The following is a 21,811-nucleotide window of genomic DNA, read 5'->3' as shown; positions in this document are numbered from 1 at the left end:
GATACCAGTTAATACAACTATTATTCAAATTTATGCACCAACCACTAATGCCAGAGATGAAGAAATTGAAGATTTTTACCAACTTCTGCAACTGGAAATTGATCAAACATGCAATCAAGATGCTTTGGTGATAGAATGCCAAAGTTGGAAATGAAGAAGAAGGATCCGTAGTTGGAAAATATATCCTTGGTGATAAAAAAAGATGCTGGAGATCGCAAAATAGAATTTTGCAAGACTAATGACCTATTCATTGGAAATACCTTTTTTCAACAACATAAAAGTGACTTACACATGGACCATGCCAGATGGAATACACAGGAGTCAAACGAACTACATCTGTAGTTGGAGACGATAGAGAAGCTTAGTATCATCAGTCAGAGTGAGGCCAGAGGCCAACTGTGGAACAGACCATCAATTGCTCATATGCAAGTTCAAGTTGAAGCTGAAGATAATTAAAACAAATCCACAGGAGCCAAAGTACAACCTTGAGTATATCCCACCTGAATTTAGAAACCATCTCAAGAATAGATTTGATGCATTGAACACAAATGACTGAAGACAAGACGAGTTGTGTAATACATCAACGACATCATACATGAAAAAAGCAAAAGTTCATTAAAAAACAAGAAAGAAAGAAAAGACCAAAATGGATGTCAAAACAGACTCTGAAACTTGGTCTTGAACATTGAGTAGCTACAGCAAATGGAAGAAATGTTGAAGTAAAAGAGCTGAACAGAAGATTTCAAAGGCGGCTCAAGAAGACAAAGTAAAGTATTTTAATGAAATATGCAAAGGCCTGGAGTTAGAAAACCAAAAGAGAAGAGCATGCTCATCATTTCTCAAGCTGAAAGAACTAAAGAAAAAATTCAAGCCTTGAGTTACAATTTTGAAGGATTCTACAGACAAAATGTTGAACAACACAGGAAGTATCAAAAGAAGATGGAAAGAATACAAAGAGTCAAAGTACCAAAAAAAAAATTAGTCGACATTCAACCATTTCAGAAGGTAGCATATGATCAAGAATCGATGGCGTTGAAGGAAGAAGTTCAAGCGGCACTGAAGCACATTGGTGAAAAACAAGACTCCAGGAACTGATGGAATACCATTGAGATGTTTCAACAAATGGATGTAACACAGGAAGCGCCCACTCATCTATTCCAAGAAACTTAGAAGACAGCTACCTGGCCAGCCGACTAGAAGAAATCCATATTTGTGCCCATTCCAAAGAAAAGTAATCCGACAGAATGTGGAAATCAATCAAACAATATCATTAACATCACACGCAAGTAAAATTTTGCTGAAGATAATTAAAAAATGGTTGCAGCAGTACATCGATGTGAAACTACCAGAAATTCAAGCCAAATTCAGAAGAGGACATGGTACAAGGGATATCATTGCTGATGTCAGATGGATTTTGGCTGAAAGCAGAGAATACCAGAAAGATGTTTATCTGTGTTTTATTGACTATGCAAAGGTATTTGACTGTGTAGATCATTGTGGATAACATTAGGAAGAACGGGAATTCCAGAACACTTAATTGTGCCTATGAGGAATGTGTACAAAGACCAAGAGGCAGTCATTTGAACAGAACAAGGGGATACGGTGCAGTTTAAAATCAGGAAAGGTGTGCATCAGGGTTGTATCCTTTCATCACACTTATTTAATCTGTATGCTGAGCAGATAATTTGAAAAGCTGGACTATATGAAGAAGAATGTGGCATCAGGATTAGAGGAAGACTCATTAACAACATGTGATATGCAGATGACACACCCTCAGTTGCTGAAAGTGAAGAAGACTTGAAGCACTTACTGACAAAGATCAAAGACTACAGCCTTCAGTATGGATTACATCTCAACAGAAAGAAAACACAACTGGACCAATAAGCAAGAACATGACAAACAGAGAAAAGATTGAAGTTGTCAAGGATTTCATTTTACTTGGATCTACGATCAGCATCCACGGAAGCATCTGTCAAGAAATCGAATGATGTATTGCATTCGGCAAATCTGTTGCAAAAGACCTCTTTAAAGTGTTAAAAGGCAATGATGTCATTTTGAGGACTAAGGTACACCTGACCCAAGCAATGGTATTTTCAATTGCCTCATATGCATGTAAAAGCTGGAAAATTAATAAGGAAGACTGAAGAAGAATTGATGCCTTTGAATTATGGTATTGGAGAAGAATATTGAATACATGGACTGCCAGAAGAATGAACAAACCTGTCTTGGAAGAAGTACAGCCAGAATGCTCCTTAGAAGTTGGAGAATAGCGGAACTTCATCTCACATACTTTAGACGTGTTATCAGGAGGGGCCAGTCCCTGGAGAAGGACATCTTGCTTGGTAAAGTAGGTCAGCAAAAAGAGGAAAGACCCCCAATGAGATGAGTTGACACAGTGGCTGCAACAATGGACTCAAACATAGCAACAATTGTGAGAATGGCACAGGACCAGGCAGTGTTTTGTTCTATGATATATAGGTTGGCTATGAGTCAGAACTGACTCGACGGCACCAAACTACAACAACACTCAAAAGTTTAAAATTACACATGTAGCTTTCATTATATTTCTGCTCTCAGTCTTCTTGGTTACCTCCAGGTTGTTGCTGTTTTCTGAGGTTTAGGGACCACAGTGTGTGGAAATGGTTAAGTAGCCCATTTCAGACTGAATTCTCGGGACAAACAACACATAGTAAATACTCAAGAAATACTTGTTGAATGAAATAGTAAATTTAATCTAGATGATTTCTTAAAATCCATTCTTCTCTCCAATTTTAAAAAGGCAAAGCTATTCTAGGTCTGTGAGTCCCAGAATACTGATGAACCATAGTGGCCATTTCAGGTGATGACCTGTTGACCAGAATTAACGGGTACAGGTAGAGAAAAAGCTGCTTGGAACTCAACTACCCAACCAAGGGCTCCTGCCTTGGAGACAAAAATCATTAACATGCAGGGTCAGTGTCTGCCACTCCCTCTGCTCCTAGAGGTGCAGAGCAGGTTCTTTGGAAAAGGAGAAGGGCACTGTGTGGCCAGGGCTGGGAGAGAAGGGAGCTTAGGAGAGGAGCTTTCCAGGAGCAGGTGGGAAAAAAAGCAGCTGTAATGTGTGATGGAAGTGGGTACAGTGGCCTCCCAAGTGGGTTCAGCCCCTGGATGCCCAGGGAAATTCACTGGTATGTAGGAAAAAATTATTGGAACTATTTTTTAAATGCTTAAATCTAAGTCCTTCCTTGGTCATGCATCAGATGGTCATGGGCCACATGTGGTGCTAGTGAGGGACCCAGAGGGGGCAGGGAATCCCACCAAGGGTCAGGAAGCCAGACTCCTCGCCAAGCTTTTGGATTGCTTTCTGTGATTTGCAAAGTCGTGTAGTTAGCATGGACCAGTTCTGCAGATTTCAGATAACTTTATCTATTTTAATTAATTCTCACGAGCTGGGCTTGAGGGCTAAACATTCTTGCAGAAAAATCACAAATGGAAGATAATTCAAAGAATCCAAGCTCAAGTGAACACAAAGAAAATGGCAGAGCTAAGACTGCTTCTACTTTTTATACATGCCTTTGGTCTACCACATGATGAAGTAAAAAAGAGACAACTTAAGGACTCCTGGTTAAACTGGACAAGAAGCCTACTAAACAGAAGACATTCTGAAATATGAATTTTTATCAGCTATTGTTAATCATAAAGCTTTCAGCAAGAGTATGTTTTGCCTTAGGATATTAGCTAATGAGATGAAGCTACCAGTATTAGCTTCCAGAGTATGACTGCAAACCCCTTCATTTTTTTCCAGGTATGTTTAATGTCATGTTCTTTTCAATCCAAGACTTTACAAAAATTTTCTAACTTTATTTCTAGATTTTTAGAAGCCTCTTTTAAGGATTCCTACACACACACACACCCACACACACAAAGTTTTAGGGAAAACTGTAAGTATTACCACTGACGAAAGGAGGGGATCCTTTGGCTGCAATTAAAAAAAAAAAAGATCCCATGAAGTCATCTTTAAATAACAGTTAAGCTCAATTGGTAAAGCATGTTTGCGTTGAGCAGTGCACTCTTTTAAAGAATTATCTATATGAAAGGGAAGTGGGGGAAAAGGGAGAAGGACTCTCCAGGAAGTAGTCATTTTGTGTTTATAGGAATGGGAAAGGTGGTGCCAAATATGGGTGAAGTTTGCACAGCATGACTGATACAACTGATGTCGATAAGCTGTGCATAATGAAAAAGAATGAATGGGCAAATGCTAGGTTGTGTACAGTTTTGCAACAATAACAATCAAAAAAAAAAGAGAGAGAAAGAGGGTGGGCTTCAGATGCTGATACTAATTAGACATAGCAATCACCTCATGGTATTAGCTCTCTTACTTTGGAGGCTTAGGGCCGTGGTCTCATGGGACAATCCAGTCAATGTGCATAATATAGTTCTTAAGGAAACCCTGGTGGCGTAGTAGTTAAAACCTACAGCTGCTTACCAAAAGGTCAGCAGTTCAAATGCACCAGACACTCCTTGGAAACCATGTGGAGCAGTTCTACTCTGTCCTATGGGGTTGCTATAAGTTCCTAAAGTTTATGTTCTACCTCCCAGTGTGGTGAGTAGTGTCTAGGATCTTATAAGTTTACAAGTGGCCATCTAAGATACAACTATTGTTCTTTATTCATCTGGAACAAAAGAGAAAGCAAGAACCCCAAGAATCAGAGAAGGAGTTGGACTACAGGACTAATTATATGAGCCACTGCCTCCTCCACCTTGAGACCAGAAGAACCAGATGGTGCCTGGCTACCACTACTGAATATTCTGATCAGGAATACGATAGATGAATCCTGATAAAAGGGGAGAAAAATATAGAACGGGACTTCAAATTCTTAAATAATCCAGACTTACTAGACCTATTGAGGCTGGAAGAGTCTGAGGCAATGGCCTGAGTTTTTCTTCAAATCTCGAAACTATCCCCTGAAGTCACCTTTAAACTAAGTAACAGGTTAGCTGAATGAGTACAGATTGTCACCACTGAGTATTGCATTTAAAACATTTTTTTTTCCTTATATAAGACCAAAGGGTCAACTGCTATTTTAAAGTATAGATAAGAAGGTTGCAGGGCAGGGAGATTAAGCAAATGCAAGTGAAACACCTAGAACAGAAATAGTGAGAATGTTGGCACAACGTGAAGAATGTAACCAATGTCCCTGATCGTTATGTCTAGAAACTGTGACCTGGGAATGGGTTTCGCTGTGTATATTTTCACCAAAAATAAGGTTAAATAATTAAAAAGAATTATCTGCATGAGATACAATTGGCAATAGTAAAACAGAAGTTTAGGGAACAGAGAGTTAAAGTTAATCGTGGTGAAACAATATTAGATATATTGTCAGAGATAGCGAGAATGATGACACAATGCAAAGAATGTAACAAATATCATTTCAGCTGCACATGTAGAAAATGTTCAATGGGTATATGTTTTATTATATATATTTTCACCAAAAATGAAATTTTTTAAAATAAAAATTTTCAAATAAAAATCTGAGTATGAAAAGAAAAAAAGGGGTAAAAAGGATTCCAGGGTAAGGTTGCAGATGAAAAACCGTATATGAAAACTCTCTACTGCATTCTTCACAGGCAAGATATAGCAATACAGCATCAGAGAAAGCAGTTGAAGTGGGGGTGGAGAGCTCTGGGGCCTCCCTCAGCCTCTATCCCCACACATCAGTCCCTCAGGCCAAGTTCATTTGAAGATCCTGAAACTGGGGCCCAGAAAAAGGAAAGGGTTTATACTCAGGATAATGCAAGAAGTCAGTGGTAGATTAGAGATGAAAACGTAGCTCTTGTGATTTCATTCAATGCGAAACAGGAAGCCACTGGAGAGTATTCAGCAAGAGCCTAACTTGCTGGTGGCATACTGGTTTAAGAGCTATGGCTGTTAACCAAGTGGTCGACAGTTCAAATCCACCAGGTGCTCCTTGGAAACTCTATGGGGCAGTTCTGCTCTGTCACATTAGGGTCACTATGAGTTGGAATCAACTTGACAGCAACAGGTTTGGTTTGGTTTCAACTTGATTAGATTTTTAAAAGTTCATTGTGGTTGCTGTGTGGAGAATGGATTATAGAGGTTGGCGGATGGAATAGTTTGACACCAGGAAGAGCCAGTCATTAGTAGAGAACCATCAAGAGAGAACAGTTCAGAGACTGTTATGTACCAGTGGTCCAGATGAGAGATGATTGATTAGGACTAGAATGTACAGTGGAGACAGAAGGGATGGATTTGGAATCAATTTTAGAGGCAAAGCCAACACAACTATTAATGAATTGAGCATTAGGGGTGAGGGAATAGAAGTTAAGGACGATGTCAAGGTTTTGGCTTGAGCAAGTGGGTGACAGACAGAGGAGGTGTATGGTGGGGGGTGGGAGGGGAGAAGAAGAGAACACCAAGGGTATTGTTTGGGCATATAAGTTTGAACTCCCTATTAGACATCAAAACGGAGATGTCATTTAAGGATTTGAATATATGAGTCTTAAACTCAGGAGAGAGGTTGGATGGGAGATAGACGTTTGGAGGTTATCAGCATCCAAATGGTGTTTAGGACTATAAGATAAAACGAGACCCCCTAGAGAGTATAACTAGAGAAAAGAGGGTGGCAAGATGTAAGCCCTGGGGTATTCCAACTCGTAGAAAGAAGGCAAAGGAGAACTTCGTAACAAAGGCAACGGACTGAGAGGTGTGGACGTCTGACTTAAGAATAGCCAGCAACTGATTCCTTATTAAAGCAGGATGACACAGGTTAGTTGTGCTGATTGAGTTAAAAGAGATAGCTCTGGCAAACACACCTAGCAACAGGACTGGATTTACAGTAAGTAGTTAATAATGGTTACCACATTTCAATGGCTCTGGGACTCTTGAGGTGGCCAGAGACTTCCCTCTGCCCTGCCGGTTGGGTCCTCGTGGCATTTGGAGAGACTTCACAAGTGATTTGAATGGTCAGGCTTTGTATAGGACCCCAGGTTATCAGATACCTTACGCCTGAGCATAAGGATTGGGTCTTCTCAGCAAAGAGGAGCCCTGGTGGTGACGTGGTTAAATGCTCAGCTGCTAACCAAAAAGTAAGTGGTTTGAACCCAGCAGCTGCTCTGTGGGAGAAAGATGTTGCAGTCTGATTCCATAAAGATTACAGACTTGGAAACCCTATGGGGCAGTTCTACTCTGTCCTATAGGGTCGCTATGAGTGGGAGTCAACTCCATAGCAATGCGTTTTTGTTTTTTGTTTTCAGCAAAGAGAAAAGACCAGACCTTGTAGTGCGGCATTTGGGCCCTCCTTGGAATGGTCTTAACCAGCCCCCTACACCCTGTACCCCCACACTCCTAAATGGCTCACCCTCCTGAAACCTGCCCTGGGCTTGCCTGGTCTCACACCTCTGCTCTGGGAGCCCCCGCCTTCTATCTTTGCCTCTCTTGGCCAGGCAGCTCTCTTGGTCACCTCACCAATGTCAGAGAGAACATATACACCTTCATTCTGATCACTGCCTAGGCCAGTTCTGATCCATCCCTCATCCCCCTGGCCATGGAGGAGACAGCTTGATTTGTGCCTGCTAGCCCTACCAGATTGGGGGCCAGGATCGTAGGTTTCCTTTTCTTCCCACCAACCATAATGCCTTGAAAGGAGGAAGCAATGAGGATCTTGTTGAGATGAAGGCCCCACTTTGTTCCAGAGAAAAATCTGGTCTGACTATTCTGATAGAGAAATTTTACCACTTTCTTCAATGACAGAAAGTTCTGCCTTGTAGTCAAACTAAGTGGTTCTACCATATAACTCCCAAGTCTGCCTCCCCACCTGGACAGTGGAAGGCATTATTGGGTAAAGTTTGCTCAGCAGAACTTTTCTTTAGGTTTTGTTGTTGTTGTTGTTGTTGTTAAGGGAGTGAAATTGTCCTGGGGCTCCATGGAGAGCCCAGGTGGGCCATCCCACAGGTGGTTGGTGCTGTCTGCTGCCTGCACACAGTGCCTGGTGCCATCCCATCTCACCACAGGGGACAGCTGCTGGGAAGCCTGAGTCTTCCTTCTGGGGGAGATGGCCTGGCCTGGCCTTGGAGCAGGTGTTGGGGCCAGTGTCAGCTCTCTGAGCATGTCAGCAGAATCTGGGTAAACTCTTGGGAGCCGTGCCCTTTTGGTTTTCTGAACATGATGAGGCTGGGGTTGTTGATCAGAGTCTGCAGCAGAAGCCACCTTGTCCTGGAACGAGCTGAGACTCGGGGACCTAGGATAGAATTGGTGCAGATAGACCAGGGTGAGGCTGTTGGACGAGTGTGGCAGAATGAGCTGGACTGGGACTCCTAGGGACATGGGGGAGGTCACACTGGGATATAAGGTTGCCCCGCAGAGTTGTGTATCTGCAGTATTTGGGAACAGTAACAGTACCAGTCCAGGTGAGTGTCCACAGGCAGAGACAGGGCTCACTGGTGGGTTTCCCAGCAGAAGGTAGAACTTATAATGGGGATGGGAGTGGCGGGAGTAGACACTATGGATCCCTGAGGAAGCAGGAGCTGGTGGTCCACAGAGCTGTGGTGAGCAACAGGGCAGAGCAAACAAACTTGAGCCCCATCTTGGAAGGTGTCTGGTATGTGGTGTGGGACATGGGTTGGGGCCCTGCCCCAGGCAAATGGAGAATGGAGGACTCAGCGAGCAGAGCTATAGTTCAGTTCCAGGAACAAGGAAAGAGCCCAGTTAGCAGGACAAAGACACAGGCCTGAGTGGGTTCCACAGCCAGGCTGACTGGAAGCTAAGCCTCCTGAGCATCCAAGTAGAAGAGCTTCCACAGTGTGGAGTGGAGGAGCAAGGGGAAGAGAAGGTAGTACCTAGGGCATCTCACAGACCCCAGTGAGGTATTAGGTATTTATTTCCTGCTATCCAACCCCAGTGTAGGTCTAAAAACTAGAACTTACCTGTTGATTGGCTTAGGCGCCAGTATTTGATGGCCTGCTGCAGCTTCCTCTCCCTGTGACCTGTCATCAGGATGTGACAAAAGCTGACGAGCACAGGGTTGGTGTGATAATGGTCCACGTAGAGCATGCCAATCCACGCTCTGAACCCTGAAAGCCAGAAAGGACTTCAGGCTGGGCAGTGATTCTTCCCTGTCCCCTGGCCAGACTTCTCAGGATGGCCTAGTTTGTGCTTTTCATGACATGACTGCAGGGTCAGTCTGCTGCCAAATGGTGCCCATGTCTTTGCTGAGAAACTTAGAAAACGAGGTATGAAGAGTTGGAAGCATTGTTAAAGGTTATATTCCAACCCTTCCATTTTACCGGGAACCTGAAGCTCAGAGGGGCTAGGACCACCGCGGCTTACACAGAGAAGGCACTTAGTGCACACATTGGATGAACGGGTGAATGGATGGATGTGGGTTACAAACAGAACAAAAATTACTTTTTATTCCCTGAAGTGGCTTTAATTATAGAATACGTCCACTAAGTAGACTATTTTCTTAACTAAATAAATTTCTAACTAACAATGCTAGTAATTTCAAGATGTGTTCTTTCTCAGAGCTCTATGCAAAAATTTCCAAACAGCTTACTCATAATTTGGAACTCCTGGGTGACACAAACGAGTAACCCTGGTGGCGCAGTGATTAAAGCACTTGGCTAATAACTGAAAGGTCAACAGTTCGAAACCACCAGCGGCTCACTGAGAGAAAGATGTGGCAGTCTGCTTCCGTAATTTACAGCCTTGGAAACCCTATGGAGCAGTTCTACTCTGTCCTATGGGGTCACTGTGAGTCAGAATCAACTCAATGGCAGTGTGTTTGGTTTTGGTGGGTGGCACAAGTGGTCAAGCGCTGAGGTGAAAGGTTGGCAGTTCGAATTCGCCCAGAGGCACCTCAGAGGAAAGGCCTGGGGATCTACTTCCCAAAAAATCAGCCACTGAAAACCCTATGGAGCAGTTCTACTCTGACACACATGGGGTTGCCCTGAGTCAGAATTGACTCAGTGGCAACTGGTTCGGCTTTTGGTTTTTATTCATAAATTAACTTCCAACTGTCCAGACAGCATTCCCCTCCCTCTTACTGCCCCACTGTTACACCTCAAAGGGTTGTCGAGTATGCAGGATGTCTCTTCAGAGGAGCTTGAATGCCCACCTGACCCCTGGGCTGTGCGTGATTTTACCGGTCAGCTTGACAGCCACAATCGATCAGGAGATGTGTGCAGAGGATAAGGGAAGGGGGTAAACTCAGAGCCTCCCAGGCAACTTCCACACAGTTGGCAAGAACAGCCCTGCCCAGGGGTGGGGCCTTCAGGGCCCGTCACCTACCCATGTCTGCTCTCTCGTAGCCGTTCTGCATGATGGTCCTGTCGATGCGCGCAATCAGCCACGTGCCCAGGACACAGCTGATCAACAGCCTGAAGAGGCATGCGCCCAGGCCGAGCAGCACGTTGTAGAAGAACAGGAAGTAGTTGAAGTTGTGGAATGCTTTCCTGCAAACGTAAGCCGGCCCAAGGGCATGCCCTTTCAGTAATGCAAGGTGCCTAGGCAGGCGGGCCCTGAGTCTCCCAGACTAGGCAACATTTCCCATCTCCTAGCTTTGTGCCTTGTGCTCTAAGTGGACACTGACTGCACCTACCTCACTGCACTGACGTGAGGGCTCGCTCTGATGCAGCGGACAGGGCACTGAGCAGAGCACAGGGTGAATGTGAGTGGTGATTGTAATTGTTTCATATGGCATTCAGGTTTTGCGATTTCCTGTATAAGAAATCCCCTGTGGCTACAACTGGCTTTGTGGTTATAGCAGAGGTTGGGGCTTTCCCACTGTCTGTTCCAACAGTGATCTGCCTCCAGGTGGGACTGTTCCATCATCTTCCAGGCCGAGCTTCCCAAATCACTGTCTGGTTGCATGGTTCCCCATTGGCTATGGGATAAAGTCCAAAGTTCTCATCCTGATTTTCCAGGCCCTGATCAGGGCCCTTTTCTGGGGTTGTCACCTTGTGCCCTCCCTCTGCCCCTTACCTGCTAAGGCCACTGCATGGCACCATATTGGATTACTTACTCTTCTCCTAAGACTTCCTGCCCTTTTGCTCTTTCCTGCCTCCATCCCGTAGTTGCAGCTGCCGGTATATCCTCTCTCCACCTCTACCTGCAGAAATCCTATCCAACCTACTGCCCTCACCTCCAATGTCCCATCTGCAATTGAATTAAAAAATTTTTTTTTTTTAAGACTATAGGTGTTACAAATGGCTTGCACTCAGCTACTAACCTATAGGTTGGCGGTTCACACCCACCCAATGGCACTGTAGAAGAAAGACCTGGCTATCTGCTTCTGTAAAAATTACTGCCAAGAAAGCCCTATGGAGCAGTTGTACTCTGAAACATATGGGGTCACTGTGAGTTGGAATTGGCTTGACGGCAACAGGCTTTTTTTTTTTTTGCCTCTTGTCTACCACTCCGTCTTTCCCCCTCCATTATCCATATTTCTTCTGCAATCATTTTGCATCCTCTGGATTGTACTCTGTTTCTGCGTCTGTCTTCTCCAGTGGACTGTGACTTCTCAAAGGCAGGTGTGTAGAGATTCTCTCTTTACCCTCAGTGCCCATGTTGTTTCCCCAGTGAGTAAATGACTTTGGACAAATGAATTAGAAAGATTACCACGTGCCAGAAACTGCTGTTCTAGGAACTTTTCATATTTAATACATGTCATCCTCACAACACTTCTTTGATGTATGTACAGTTATTTGTAAATTGGGGAAACAGGTTCATAGATGTTTAGTAAGGTCATCCAAGGTCACACAGCTAGTAAGTGGGGGAGTCAGGATTTGGACTCAGGCCATTTGGTTCCAGCGCCTACCTGCTGAACTGCTACACTGCACTGTCCCCAGAGAGCCCACTCTGGAACCTGCAGAGGGTGAGGGGACAGGACCAGAGACAGCCAAGGTGGAAGCTCTGCAATTCCTCCATTCCCTCCCCTTCCCCTCACCTGTTGTTGAGCGCCAAGGGCTTCTGCTTGTCAGCTGTGCCCATCTTTGGCTGCAGAAAGAAGCTGGCAGCAATCCACACTTGCAGGATCATGATACCCACGACAACGGCTACGGTGAGGCTGAAACGCAGGGTGAGACCATCCTGAGGTCACCTATCATCCTGAGGTGGCCATTTCACTGTCTGCCAGGCCCTTCTTGGGCCCCCCAGTGACAGAGGAGAGATGCCACCTGCCCACCAGACCAACGGTAATGCAGGCTCTGTGCTTCGTGCTTACAGAGCACTCATATGCCCATTGTGCAGATGAGAAAACTGAGGCTCACAAAGGGGAGGTGGTCAGGTCTTCTGGCTCTAGATCACAGCTCATTATTCCAGGATTTAATTTATGTCCTCTAAGATCAGGGGTGGAGTCGTGGTGGTGCAGTGGTTAAGAGCTCGGCTGCTAACCAAAAGGTCGGCAGTTTGAATCCACCAGCTGCTCCTTGGAAACTCTACGGGGCAGTTCTTCTCTGTACTATGGGGAATTGACTTGATGGCAATGGGTTTTTTGTTTTGTTTTGTTTTGGTCAGGGGTGGCAGTTGGGGTAACAGTTGGGAATCACAGAAAGGAATGAGATTTTCAGAAGTGTCTGAGAAGGCCACAAGAGACTGGCAAGGCAGCCAGGTGACTCAAAGCAAGTATGGGACCAGAGGAGCTCAGAGCAAGGAGGCCCCTGGAGATCACTGCATCCTATGTTTGCATCTCCTGAGTGGCAATATAGGGTAGTGGTTAGAACACATGCTTAAGTACCAGACTGCCTACCTCCAAATCCTGGCTTTTCCCCTTCCTGGGACAAATTGCTTACCTGTCCTGTGCCTCTATTACCTCGCCTGTGAACAGAGGCTAACATAGCACCAACCTTATAGGGTCATTAAGAGAATAGGTACATGGTAAACACTTAATGATGTTAGCGTTCACTTTTATCTTCCATGTGGGTAAGCTGAAGCTCAGAGAAGGGAGACCACTTATCTAAACTCACACAGCAAGTCAGTATCTGATCCAAAACCAGAGCTCAGATTCCCTGACTCCTTCTACCATCCTGTCCTATCTTTCACTTCACCTCCCTAACTTCAATTTTCCCAGCTGTAAAATGAACATATGCGTCTCCCTTGACATGGTTATGAGGACCCCATGGAATGGTGAGTGAGGAAGCTTTTTGTACACTATAAGCTTCCCTTTCCCGGTGAATCGCTACGGTGAATCATTCCTGGTCAGAACAAAGACCATGGGCCCAGGGTTTGGGGAGAGCCCAGCAGGGAAGGGACGCTTCCTGGAGAGTAACTACAGGGGCCCACCAGCTCCCAGGACCCAAGCAAGGACAGGCTGCTGCCAGCACTCACGTCCCGATGCCCAGGCCTCGCAGCATCTCCAGGCCCTTGTTGTGGATGATGGGTAACACCAGGCTGTACATGACTACCATGCCGCATAGGCTCTGCATCACGTGGATGATAAGGTAGCCTGCAGGTGGAGGGAGTGGTGGTCACTCAAGGCCCCGCATCCATGATCCAGCCCCGCATGCTCCCCCCTGCAGACTACCATCTACCTCCTCCCCATCATGGGCCATGCAGTCTCCCACTCTGGCATGCTTGCTTATGGCATTTCTTCTGCCTGGCATAATGCCCCTTTCTTCCTCTGATCTCCTACTCACCTCGCCAGGTTCAGTTCTAATATCAACTTCTCTGGCAGCATCCGAGCCCTGCCCTGGGCGTGGATACGTACTTCCTTCTCTGGGCCACCACCGCCCCTAGCACATAGTGCCCCATAGGCTCAGGACAGGTGGGATGATGACCTATTTGAGTGTGTGTTTCTCCCTCCATACTGAAAGCCCCTCGAGGGCAGGGGCTAGGGCTGTGTCTGCCTCCCCTTTCTTCCCCCTACCCATAGCCGGGACTTTGCAGGTGCCCAGGAGTTGTGTGCTGACTGAATGGGTCCAGTAATAGCACTTACCCCACAGGATATAGGCTATTTGCCACCCAGAATACCTTGCTATGGCCACCTGAGATTTAAAAAGAAAAGTGAAGTTCTGTTAACAGTGGTGTAATGAGATTTGGAAAAGATTTTGAAGAAGGTAATCAATGTCACTGAATTGTACATGTAGAAATTGTTGAGGTGGCATATGTTTTGTTAAGTATATTTTCACCACAGTAAAATTTGAAATAAGGCAAAACTGAAGCGAAAAAAGAAGAAAAGGAAATCCTGGAGAAGAGCAAACCTTCGTTATCTCTAACACATCTACCCAGCATTCCTGTCTCATTTGCAGTTCACCCTCCAGCCCAGGGAAGCAGGTGTGGTGATTGTCCTCATTTAACAGATGAGGAAACTGAAGGGCTGGATGGAGAATGGGAGTTGCCCTGAGTCACACAGCAGCTGGCAGGGCTGGAATTGAGGAGTCTGGGCTCCCAGCCTGGCGCTCTGCCTCCAGCGCTGCCCTGGCCCTGGTGCAGAAGAGGAGGGGCAGCATACTGCTTTGCCTGGAAATGGAGCGAGGCCTCTGGAGACTTACCACACTCTCTGAGGAGGAAGGATTACGGAACGTCAAGGGAAGAAAGTTTTTATTTCCTGACCACAACCTCTTTATGTGCTCTCTAGAGAAAAAGTGGAAAATTAAGTAAATTAGTAACTACAGCTCCTTATGCATGATCAGAGCTCAAGAGATATCAACAAAAAGGCCTGTGGAGGGTGATGGCAGGCAGCTCAGCCGCCCTGTGTTGGCTGTAGTTCATGGCCACCAGAGGCTTCTGATTTCCCGTAAAAGTCTTAATCCAGCCATTTCAATCCCACTTCGTTAAAATAATATATTTTTACTAAAGTGGTGACTGTGATTGAATCTGATAGACAAGATTATGTGTGGCCTTTATTTTCTTCGTTCTCTTATTTATATTTTCTAATTTTTCTACAATGAATATGTGTTAATGAATGTATCTGTTTAAAAACAGAAAATCAGTTTTATTGATAGCATAACTTTATACTAACACGTTGTTGTTGGGTGCCATTGAGTCAATTTTTGATTCATAGTGACCCCATGTGATAAGTAGAACTACCCCATAAGGTTTCCTAGGCTGTATCTTTACAGGAGTAGAGCCAGGGTGGATTCAAACAGCCTCTGGTAGATTCAAACAGCCACCGTTTCGGTTAGCAGCTGAGTGCTTAACCATTGCACCACCAGGGCTCCTTTATACCAACATAAAGGGAAATAAAAAGGGCAACAATTCCTTATAATCCCACCCCCTCAACAAATCAACTGCTTCCCTTCCCCACCTTCTAGTCTGGCCCTTGGCCCTATGCACAAATCTTATGTTTACAGAGTTAATAGTCCACATTTACATCTGTGTCCACTTTGATTCCTTAAATTTCATCTCCAGCATTTTTCTAATTTGTTTTCAGTTTTCATGACCAAAGGTGATAATGGCAGATCTTGACAACCAGTAGAGAGGCCTGGTGTGTACAGAAAATAACAAGGCCTCTGGGGTCGGAAAGACTTGCTCTGCTGCTAATTGCTTGGGCAAGTTTTGTGTAATTATGTTGAGTCTCTACTTCCTCAGCTGTAAAAATGGACATGAAAATACATGTCCCTCGGGGTTCTACTGAAAACCAAATGAGGATTCATAACACAATGTCTAGCTCATAGTAGGAGCTCAATTCCAGTAGGTTTTTTTTCTTCCTGCCAATAGATGTGGTTGTCCCTAGACCTTGCATATTTCCTGAGCCCATGTTGGGCACTGCTGGCACCACTCAGGAATTCTCAGAAAAGCCTGGCAGATGCTGAAGACATACCAAAGACTCCTAGAGCCCGCTTACCTGTAACAGGCCAAAATGTGGAACAGATAGTTTGCACACGTGAGGGAGGCAGGCAAAATAGTTGCCACCCAGACTCCTGAAATAGAAAAAGTGATATGAGAGTCCTCAGAAAATAAACCAGAAACAGTATTTTTGAAACACTTCCCATATCAGAAAGGTCTGGAAAGAATATATACACAAATAAAATGAGAAAATCAAGAAAGAGACAAATGCTATAAAGAGGAACCATACAGAATTACTGGAGCTGAAAAATACAATAACTGAAATGAAAAATTCACAGGAGTAGCTCAACAGTAGCTACTATGGAAGACAGTTCAGTTGTTCCTCAGAAAGTTCAACATAGAATTAACATGTGACCCAGCAATTTCACTCCTAGGTACAGACCCAAAAGACTTGACCGCAGGGGCTCAAACAGGTACTTGAACACCAGTGTTCGTTACAGCAGCATTCACAATAAAAAGGTGCAAATCACCCAAGTGTCCATCAACAGATGAATGGATAAACAAAATGTGATATATACACACAATGGAATATTATGCAGCCATACAGAGAAATGAAGTTCTGATACATGCTATGACATGGATGAACCTTGAAAACATGCTGAGAGAAACAAGTGAGACACAAAAGGACAGATATTGTATGATCTTGGCAATATGAAATATGTAGCATAGGCAAGTGCAGAGAAAAAAAAGTTTATCAGTGGCTACCAGGGCTGGGGAAGGAGAAGTGGGGAGTTGTTGCTTAATGGGTACTGAGTTTCTGCTTAGGATGATGACAAACATTTGGAAATGCATAGTGGTGATGGTTGTACATCATGGTGAATGTAATTAATGTCACCGAATTGTACACTTAAAAGTGGTTAAAATGGCAAATGTTTTATAACATACATTTCACCACAATAAAATTTTAAAAAGTAATAAAATACTTAGGAATAAATTTAACAAGAAATACAATACTTACGCACTGAAGACTACAAAATGTTGTGGAAAGAAATGAAAGAAGACATAAATCAATGAAAAGACAACCCACAGAATGAGAGAAAATATTCACAAATTATATATCTGTTAATGGGACTTGTATGCAGAATATATAAGGAACTCTTACAACCCAATAATAAAAAGACTAATAATCCAATTAAAAAGATTTTACCTTGGGTCACGTCGAACAGCTCTTTCACCTGCAGAGCGGCTGGGGTCAGAGTCCCTGTGCCGTTCGTGGAGGTGATGTAGTTCTCCAGCTCGCCTTCAAGCATGGCCATCTTATCTCTCACATACACAAAGACACAGAATTCAATGACAATGAACTGGGGACACAAAGCAAAGGTTTCAAAGCATCAGCTGAGTCCAGCTCAGCATGTAAACAACATGCAGATCTCTCATAGGTTCAGAACCCAGTCTCTACCAGACATTCGAAACTCTTCTGAGATTGACTCTGGACACTGGCTGTTCTAGGCTGTGAGTTTTCAGAGATAGGAGACACCCCACACTCTGTTCTTCAGCCCACAGCAAACAAAAGTAGGCCCTACAAAGTCTCAAGGAGCTCTTCAAACATTAATGAATCAGAGTGAAATGAATGACTAACTTTGAGTAAGGCATGACTCTGAGGATGATCCCAGCCATATCTCCCACCACTCCCCATCATGCATCTCGGACAAACAGCCAAATTGCCGCCTGTTACACATCTTATGCTTGCCCGCCGTCCTATATCCTATCATAATGCCATTACGTCTCCTGTCAACATGCCACTGGTTCCATAGCTCCTGCTGCCAATTTTCTCCACTAACCAAATCTTATTTATCTCTGAAAGTGGAGCTCAAATGCTATCATCTTCGGGAAACTTCCCAATCTAGAATAATTTGCTGAACTTCCAGTGCACTCCCACCCTCTCCATTTTCTCTCTTAGGATGACAGATACTTCATGACACATCTCCTTCACTTAGACTGTGAACTTCTCCCAATCCAGGACTCTGCTGAATCCTATATGGGGGATTTTTTTACTAGTAATATTTACCTTGGTGGCTAGAGTGCCCTTGGAGTCAAGATGGTGGGGTCAAAGCATTCTACTTCTATGATTGACAGAAATTCAATTATGACCCAACTTTTGAGGAACGTGCTGCCTCCATAGAAGATTGCACAAGCCCCTGTCCCCTTCCCCCCCCCCCCCGCCCCATTCATGAAATAGAAAAGGATTTTCTCAGGGAATTTTTTTTTTTTTTTTACTTACAAGGTACAGGCAAATGAAAGCCAGTACAGTGGTTCCTATCATTCTGCTTGGGAACTGAAAGCAGGGATCCCATTCATATATCCTAGTTTGGAACCAAGACTTTTTTCTCTCTCTGTGAACAAATAAACACAAGAAAAGAGGCTCTGGTAGGTAAACAAATGCCCAATTCATCTCAGAATACCAACATCTCCTCCTCTTTGTCTTGGGACTTAAAGTAGGGAAAGAATACTGGGAGTTGCTTCCACGGTTTGTCATTTCTTCCTTTTCCCTAAGAACACTCAGTTTTATTCAGGGCAGCAATTCATCAAATTAAATGACAACAGTTTCTAACCTCTCTTGCAACTAAGAGTGACCAGACGAAGTTTAGGCCTCTTAGATATGAGCAGCAGTATTGTGTGGAACTTTGGGAAGCTGCTTAGATGGACCTGACACAGCTCTGGGGGACCCTTTGCCCTTCCTTCTTAGCTCTTTCCTGCTGTCTGCAATGTGGATGTGGTGGCCAGGCCAGGCTGGAGCTCCACAGGCCATTTGGGCCACGTGATAGTCTTGAGGTTGGAAACTACATACTAAGATGTTAGAGCAAAAAGGCTAATGGTCACTGAGCTGCTGTGGTAGACAAACCTGGATCAGTATGAATTGTCTACCTCCAGAGATCTTTTACATGAGAAGCAAATAATTTTTTTCTTGTTTGTGTCACTATTATTTTGGGTTTTATCCTATATGTAGACAAATCTAATCTTAACTTAAATACTGACTTTTCCATCGAATCACTGTGTGACTTTGGATAAAGACATGCCCCTTCTCTGGAACATATCCCCATCTGTATAGTGGTAGAGGCCGAAGTGGTGGCACTTGTCCTCTTCCCTCCACATTCTCTTGTATTGGTAACAGCACCTACATTTTTCTTCGGGGAACTACCCCTCTTCTACCCTCAATTCATGTAATTAAGCGAGATTGACACTACTTCCTGGCTCCAATGGTGAACAAGTGACCCAGGCTTAGCCAATCAGTTTACTCCACTCCCCTAGCCATGGTGATTGGTTCCAGGGTGTCATGTGATCCAATTTGATCCAGTGAAATTCAGTCCTGGGACTTTAGCTTGAATAATTGGGAAGGAAAAATTTCTCTTTCCTCTGAGTTTGAAGCCAGGAGGGTAAGAAGGGTATAAGCTTAGAAATTCTGGGGGCCAGCATGTGGAGGAAGCTCACCTAACTTTTTAGGTCAACACAGAGAAAAGCAGAGCTGAGAGAAGATATAGAGAAAGAGATCTAATCTGATGGCATCCCCTAAGTCCCTGGATCTAACTATACCTGAAACAGAACTTCCTCTAGACGTTTCAATTATGTGAGCCCATAAATTTCCTTTTTCTCTTTAAGCCAGTCTTAGTTGAGTTTCTCACATTAGTGAACACAAAAGTCCTGGCTAGTATAGTGTCCTCCAGTCATCCTGGGGGTCTGTCACATGTCAGGGCTCATCAGTATCAGTGCAAAGACTGAGGGAAGAATGAATATAACTGTGGCTTACTGCAGAGGGGCCTTCCTCAGGAGCTGTTTGACGTGCTCTGCCTGGTGAACTTCCAGGAAAGGTTTTTCTTCCTGTGAGAAAGGGAGAGAGGTATACACTTTGGCTCACAAATTCTGGTTAGGGCTTTCTTCTCTGGGAGGCTATAGCCACAGATGGTAGGAATTTGGGCAAGAGTTGCTTTTCTCATTTTAGCCCTTCACAGGCACCTGTCACTTTTTGGGAAGAGGAACTGGGTCCAGTTTCCTGTTCACCAAGAGCTTGTTTTTACAAAATATCAGAGGTCTGGCTTCACTCTTCTCTTTACTGATTGCACCAGTCATTGTTTTGTGGAGTCTTTTATTCCCTTACAGATTTGGTGATTTGTCACTGTATTTCAAGCCATTGCTTGAAAATGAAAGCCCCCTAATCCCAGTGGCTTTAGTTTTTGTAGAGAGGAATTTCTTTTGCTCACTTCATATTTTTTCAACATTAAAAAAATGAAACCTTAATGGTTAGGAAAGGTTTTCTCCAAGTGCAATGAACATTTCATGGTTGTCATCTGTCCTGCTACATATATTTGAATGTGTAAATTTTACATGCTATAAGATAAAATCTTATGTATCCTGAATGTTGGGTAGAGTCCAAAAGATCTGGTTAAAATCCTGACTGGCTACTTACTAACTGCGTGCCTCCACCAGGTTACATCCTATCACTCAGGCCCCTCTTCGGTGAATGTAGAAAATAATAGTGCCTACTTCAGAAGTTCATCATGAGGATGAGATAATATTGAAAGCACTTGCACAGTGCCTGCCCAGGGCAGGTGGCCAATAAGTGTGGCACTTGTTCATACGTTGTTGTTGTTCGGTGCTGTCGAGTTGGTTTCAACTTGCAGCGACCCTATGTACAACAGAATGAAACATTGCCCGGTCCTGCACCATCCTCACTATCCCTGCTCTGTTTGAGCCCATTGTTGCAGCCGCTGTGTCAGTCCATCTCCTTGAGGCTCTTCCTCTTTTTTGCTGACCTTCTACTTTACCAAGCATGATGTCCTTCTCTAGGGACTGATCCCTCCTGATAACACGTCCAATATTAAATATCCTCCGCACTTCTAAGGAGCATTCTGGCTGTATTTCTTCCCAGACAGATTTGTTTGTTCTTCTGGCAGTCCATGATATATTCAATATTCTTCACCAACTGCATAATTCAAAGCCATCGATTCTTCTTCAGTCTTTCTTATTTTCATTGTCCAACTTTCGCATGCATATGGGGTGACTGAAAATACCATGGCTTGGGTCAAGCGCACCTTAGTCCTTAAAGGGACATCTTTACTTCTTTTCTTTTTTTTTTTTTTTTTTTTAACACTTTAAAGAGGTCATTTGCAGCATTATTCATATAATGTAAAAATTTTCCTTTCCTTTTCTTCAACTGGAGTCCCTGGGTGGTACAAATGGTTAATGTGCTTGGCTGCTAACTGAAAGGTTGGAGGTTCAAGACCACCCAAAGGTTCCTTGGAAGAAAGGCCTGGCTGTCTACTTCTGAAAAATCAACTGTTGAAAAGACCTATGGAGCACAGTTCTACTGTGAAACACACGGGGTCGCCATGAGTTGGATTCAACTTGATGGCAACGGTACTGTTTTTTCTTCAACTGCCAGTAAAGGCATCTAAAATGGTCTTTTTTCCTTAGAGAAAAAAAATGTATTTTGATAAACTTCTTTATTGTGGGAGAAACTCCTCATCAGCCTCTGTAATCCGGGGAAATACAGGAAGAATTCATTTCCATATTCAAACCTGAAAAGTTTTGAAGCTTGGAGTAATAATTGGAACCTCTTCATAGTTATTTTTTGTTTATTTGTTTTTAAGCACCTGCATGATCCACCATCTCCAGGATCTGGGCTGTGAAACTACGCACAAGCATTCTGGTTTCCCCTCCTTGGGGTACGTAGGAGGATTGCAGTTTTCCCCCCCGGCTTGAAAGTGGGTGTGGCCAGGTGACTTGCTTTGGCCAATGGAGTCTGAGTGGAAGTGACATCATGGTGGTAGCTTTAAACACCAGTGTCTGTCACCCTGTGCCTTTTCCTGTTCTGTGTCCATTAGTAATGTTCTGGATGGTAGCTGCTCCATTAGCTGGACACGCAGAGTGGGGAGAACATGGAACTGTGCCCCAGACACACCCATGATGTTCATGTAGCAATACAATAGTGAGAAATAAACCCTTATTTTTTAAGCCACTGAGATTCGGTGCTGATTGTTACTACAGCAAAACTTTGCCTGACCTGACTGTTACATGCTCATTTTGAAAAGATAA

At 44.0% G+C, this 21,811-nt stretch overlaps 2 protein-coding genes across 2 annotated transcripts in view; one reads left to right on the top strand and one right to left on the bottom strand.

Moving 5' to 3' along the window:
• The window catches only part of XPA (XPA, DNA damage recognition and repair factor), a 556,316-nt gene that overhangs the window by 325,529 nt on the left and 208,976 nt on the right, over window positions 1-21,811 (top strand). The window lies entirely within an intron of this gene.
• The window catches only part of LOC126082420 (stimulated by retinoic acid gene 6 protein-like), a 50,410-nt gene continuing 36,690 nt past the window's right edge, over window positions 8,092-21,811 (bottom strand). The window contains exons 8-18 of the mRNA XM_049894950.1: window positions 19,527-19,597; window positions 18,003-18,114; window positions 16,929-17,082; window positions 15,780-15,855; window positions 14,485-14,566; window positions 13,929-13,977; window positions 13,322-13,439; window positions 11,943-12,062; window positions 10,286-10,449; window positions 8,923-9,069; window positions 8,092-8,237 (exon numbers count right to left, since the gene is read on the bottom strand). Of these exons, the coding sequence (XP_049750907.1) occupies window positions 8,092-8,237; window positions 8,923-9,069; window positions 10,286-10,449; window positions 11,943-12,062; window positions 13,322-13,439; window positions 13,929-13,977; window positions 14,485-14,566; window positions 15,780-15,855; window positions 16,929-17,082; window positions 18,003-18,114; window positions 19,527-19,597 (1,239 nt within the window). The remainder of the gene's footprint in view (window positions 8,238-8,922; window positions 9,070-10,285; window positions 10,450-11,942; window positions 12,063-13,321; window positions 13,440-13,928; window positions 13,978-14,484; window positions 14,567-15,779; window positions 15,856-16,928; window positions 17,083-18,002; window positions 18,115-19,526; window positions 19,598-21,811) is intronic.

Source organism: Elephas maximus, chromosome 9 (assembly GCF_024166365.1).
Source record: "Elephas maximus indicus isolate mEleMax1 chromosome 9, mEleMax1 primary haplotype, whole genome shotgun sequence".
Classification (NCBI taxonomy): domain Eukaryota; kingdom Metazoa; phylum Chordata; class Mammalia; order Proboscidea; family Elephantidae; genus Elephas; species Elephas maximus.
Note: the sequence above shows the minus strand (reverse complement) of the source record. Positions and strands in the feature narration are given on the sequence as shown.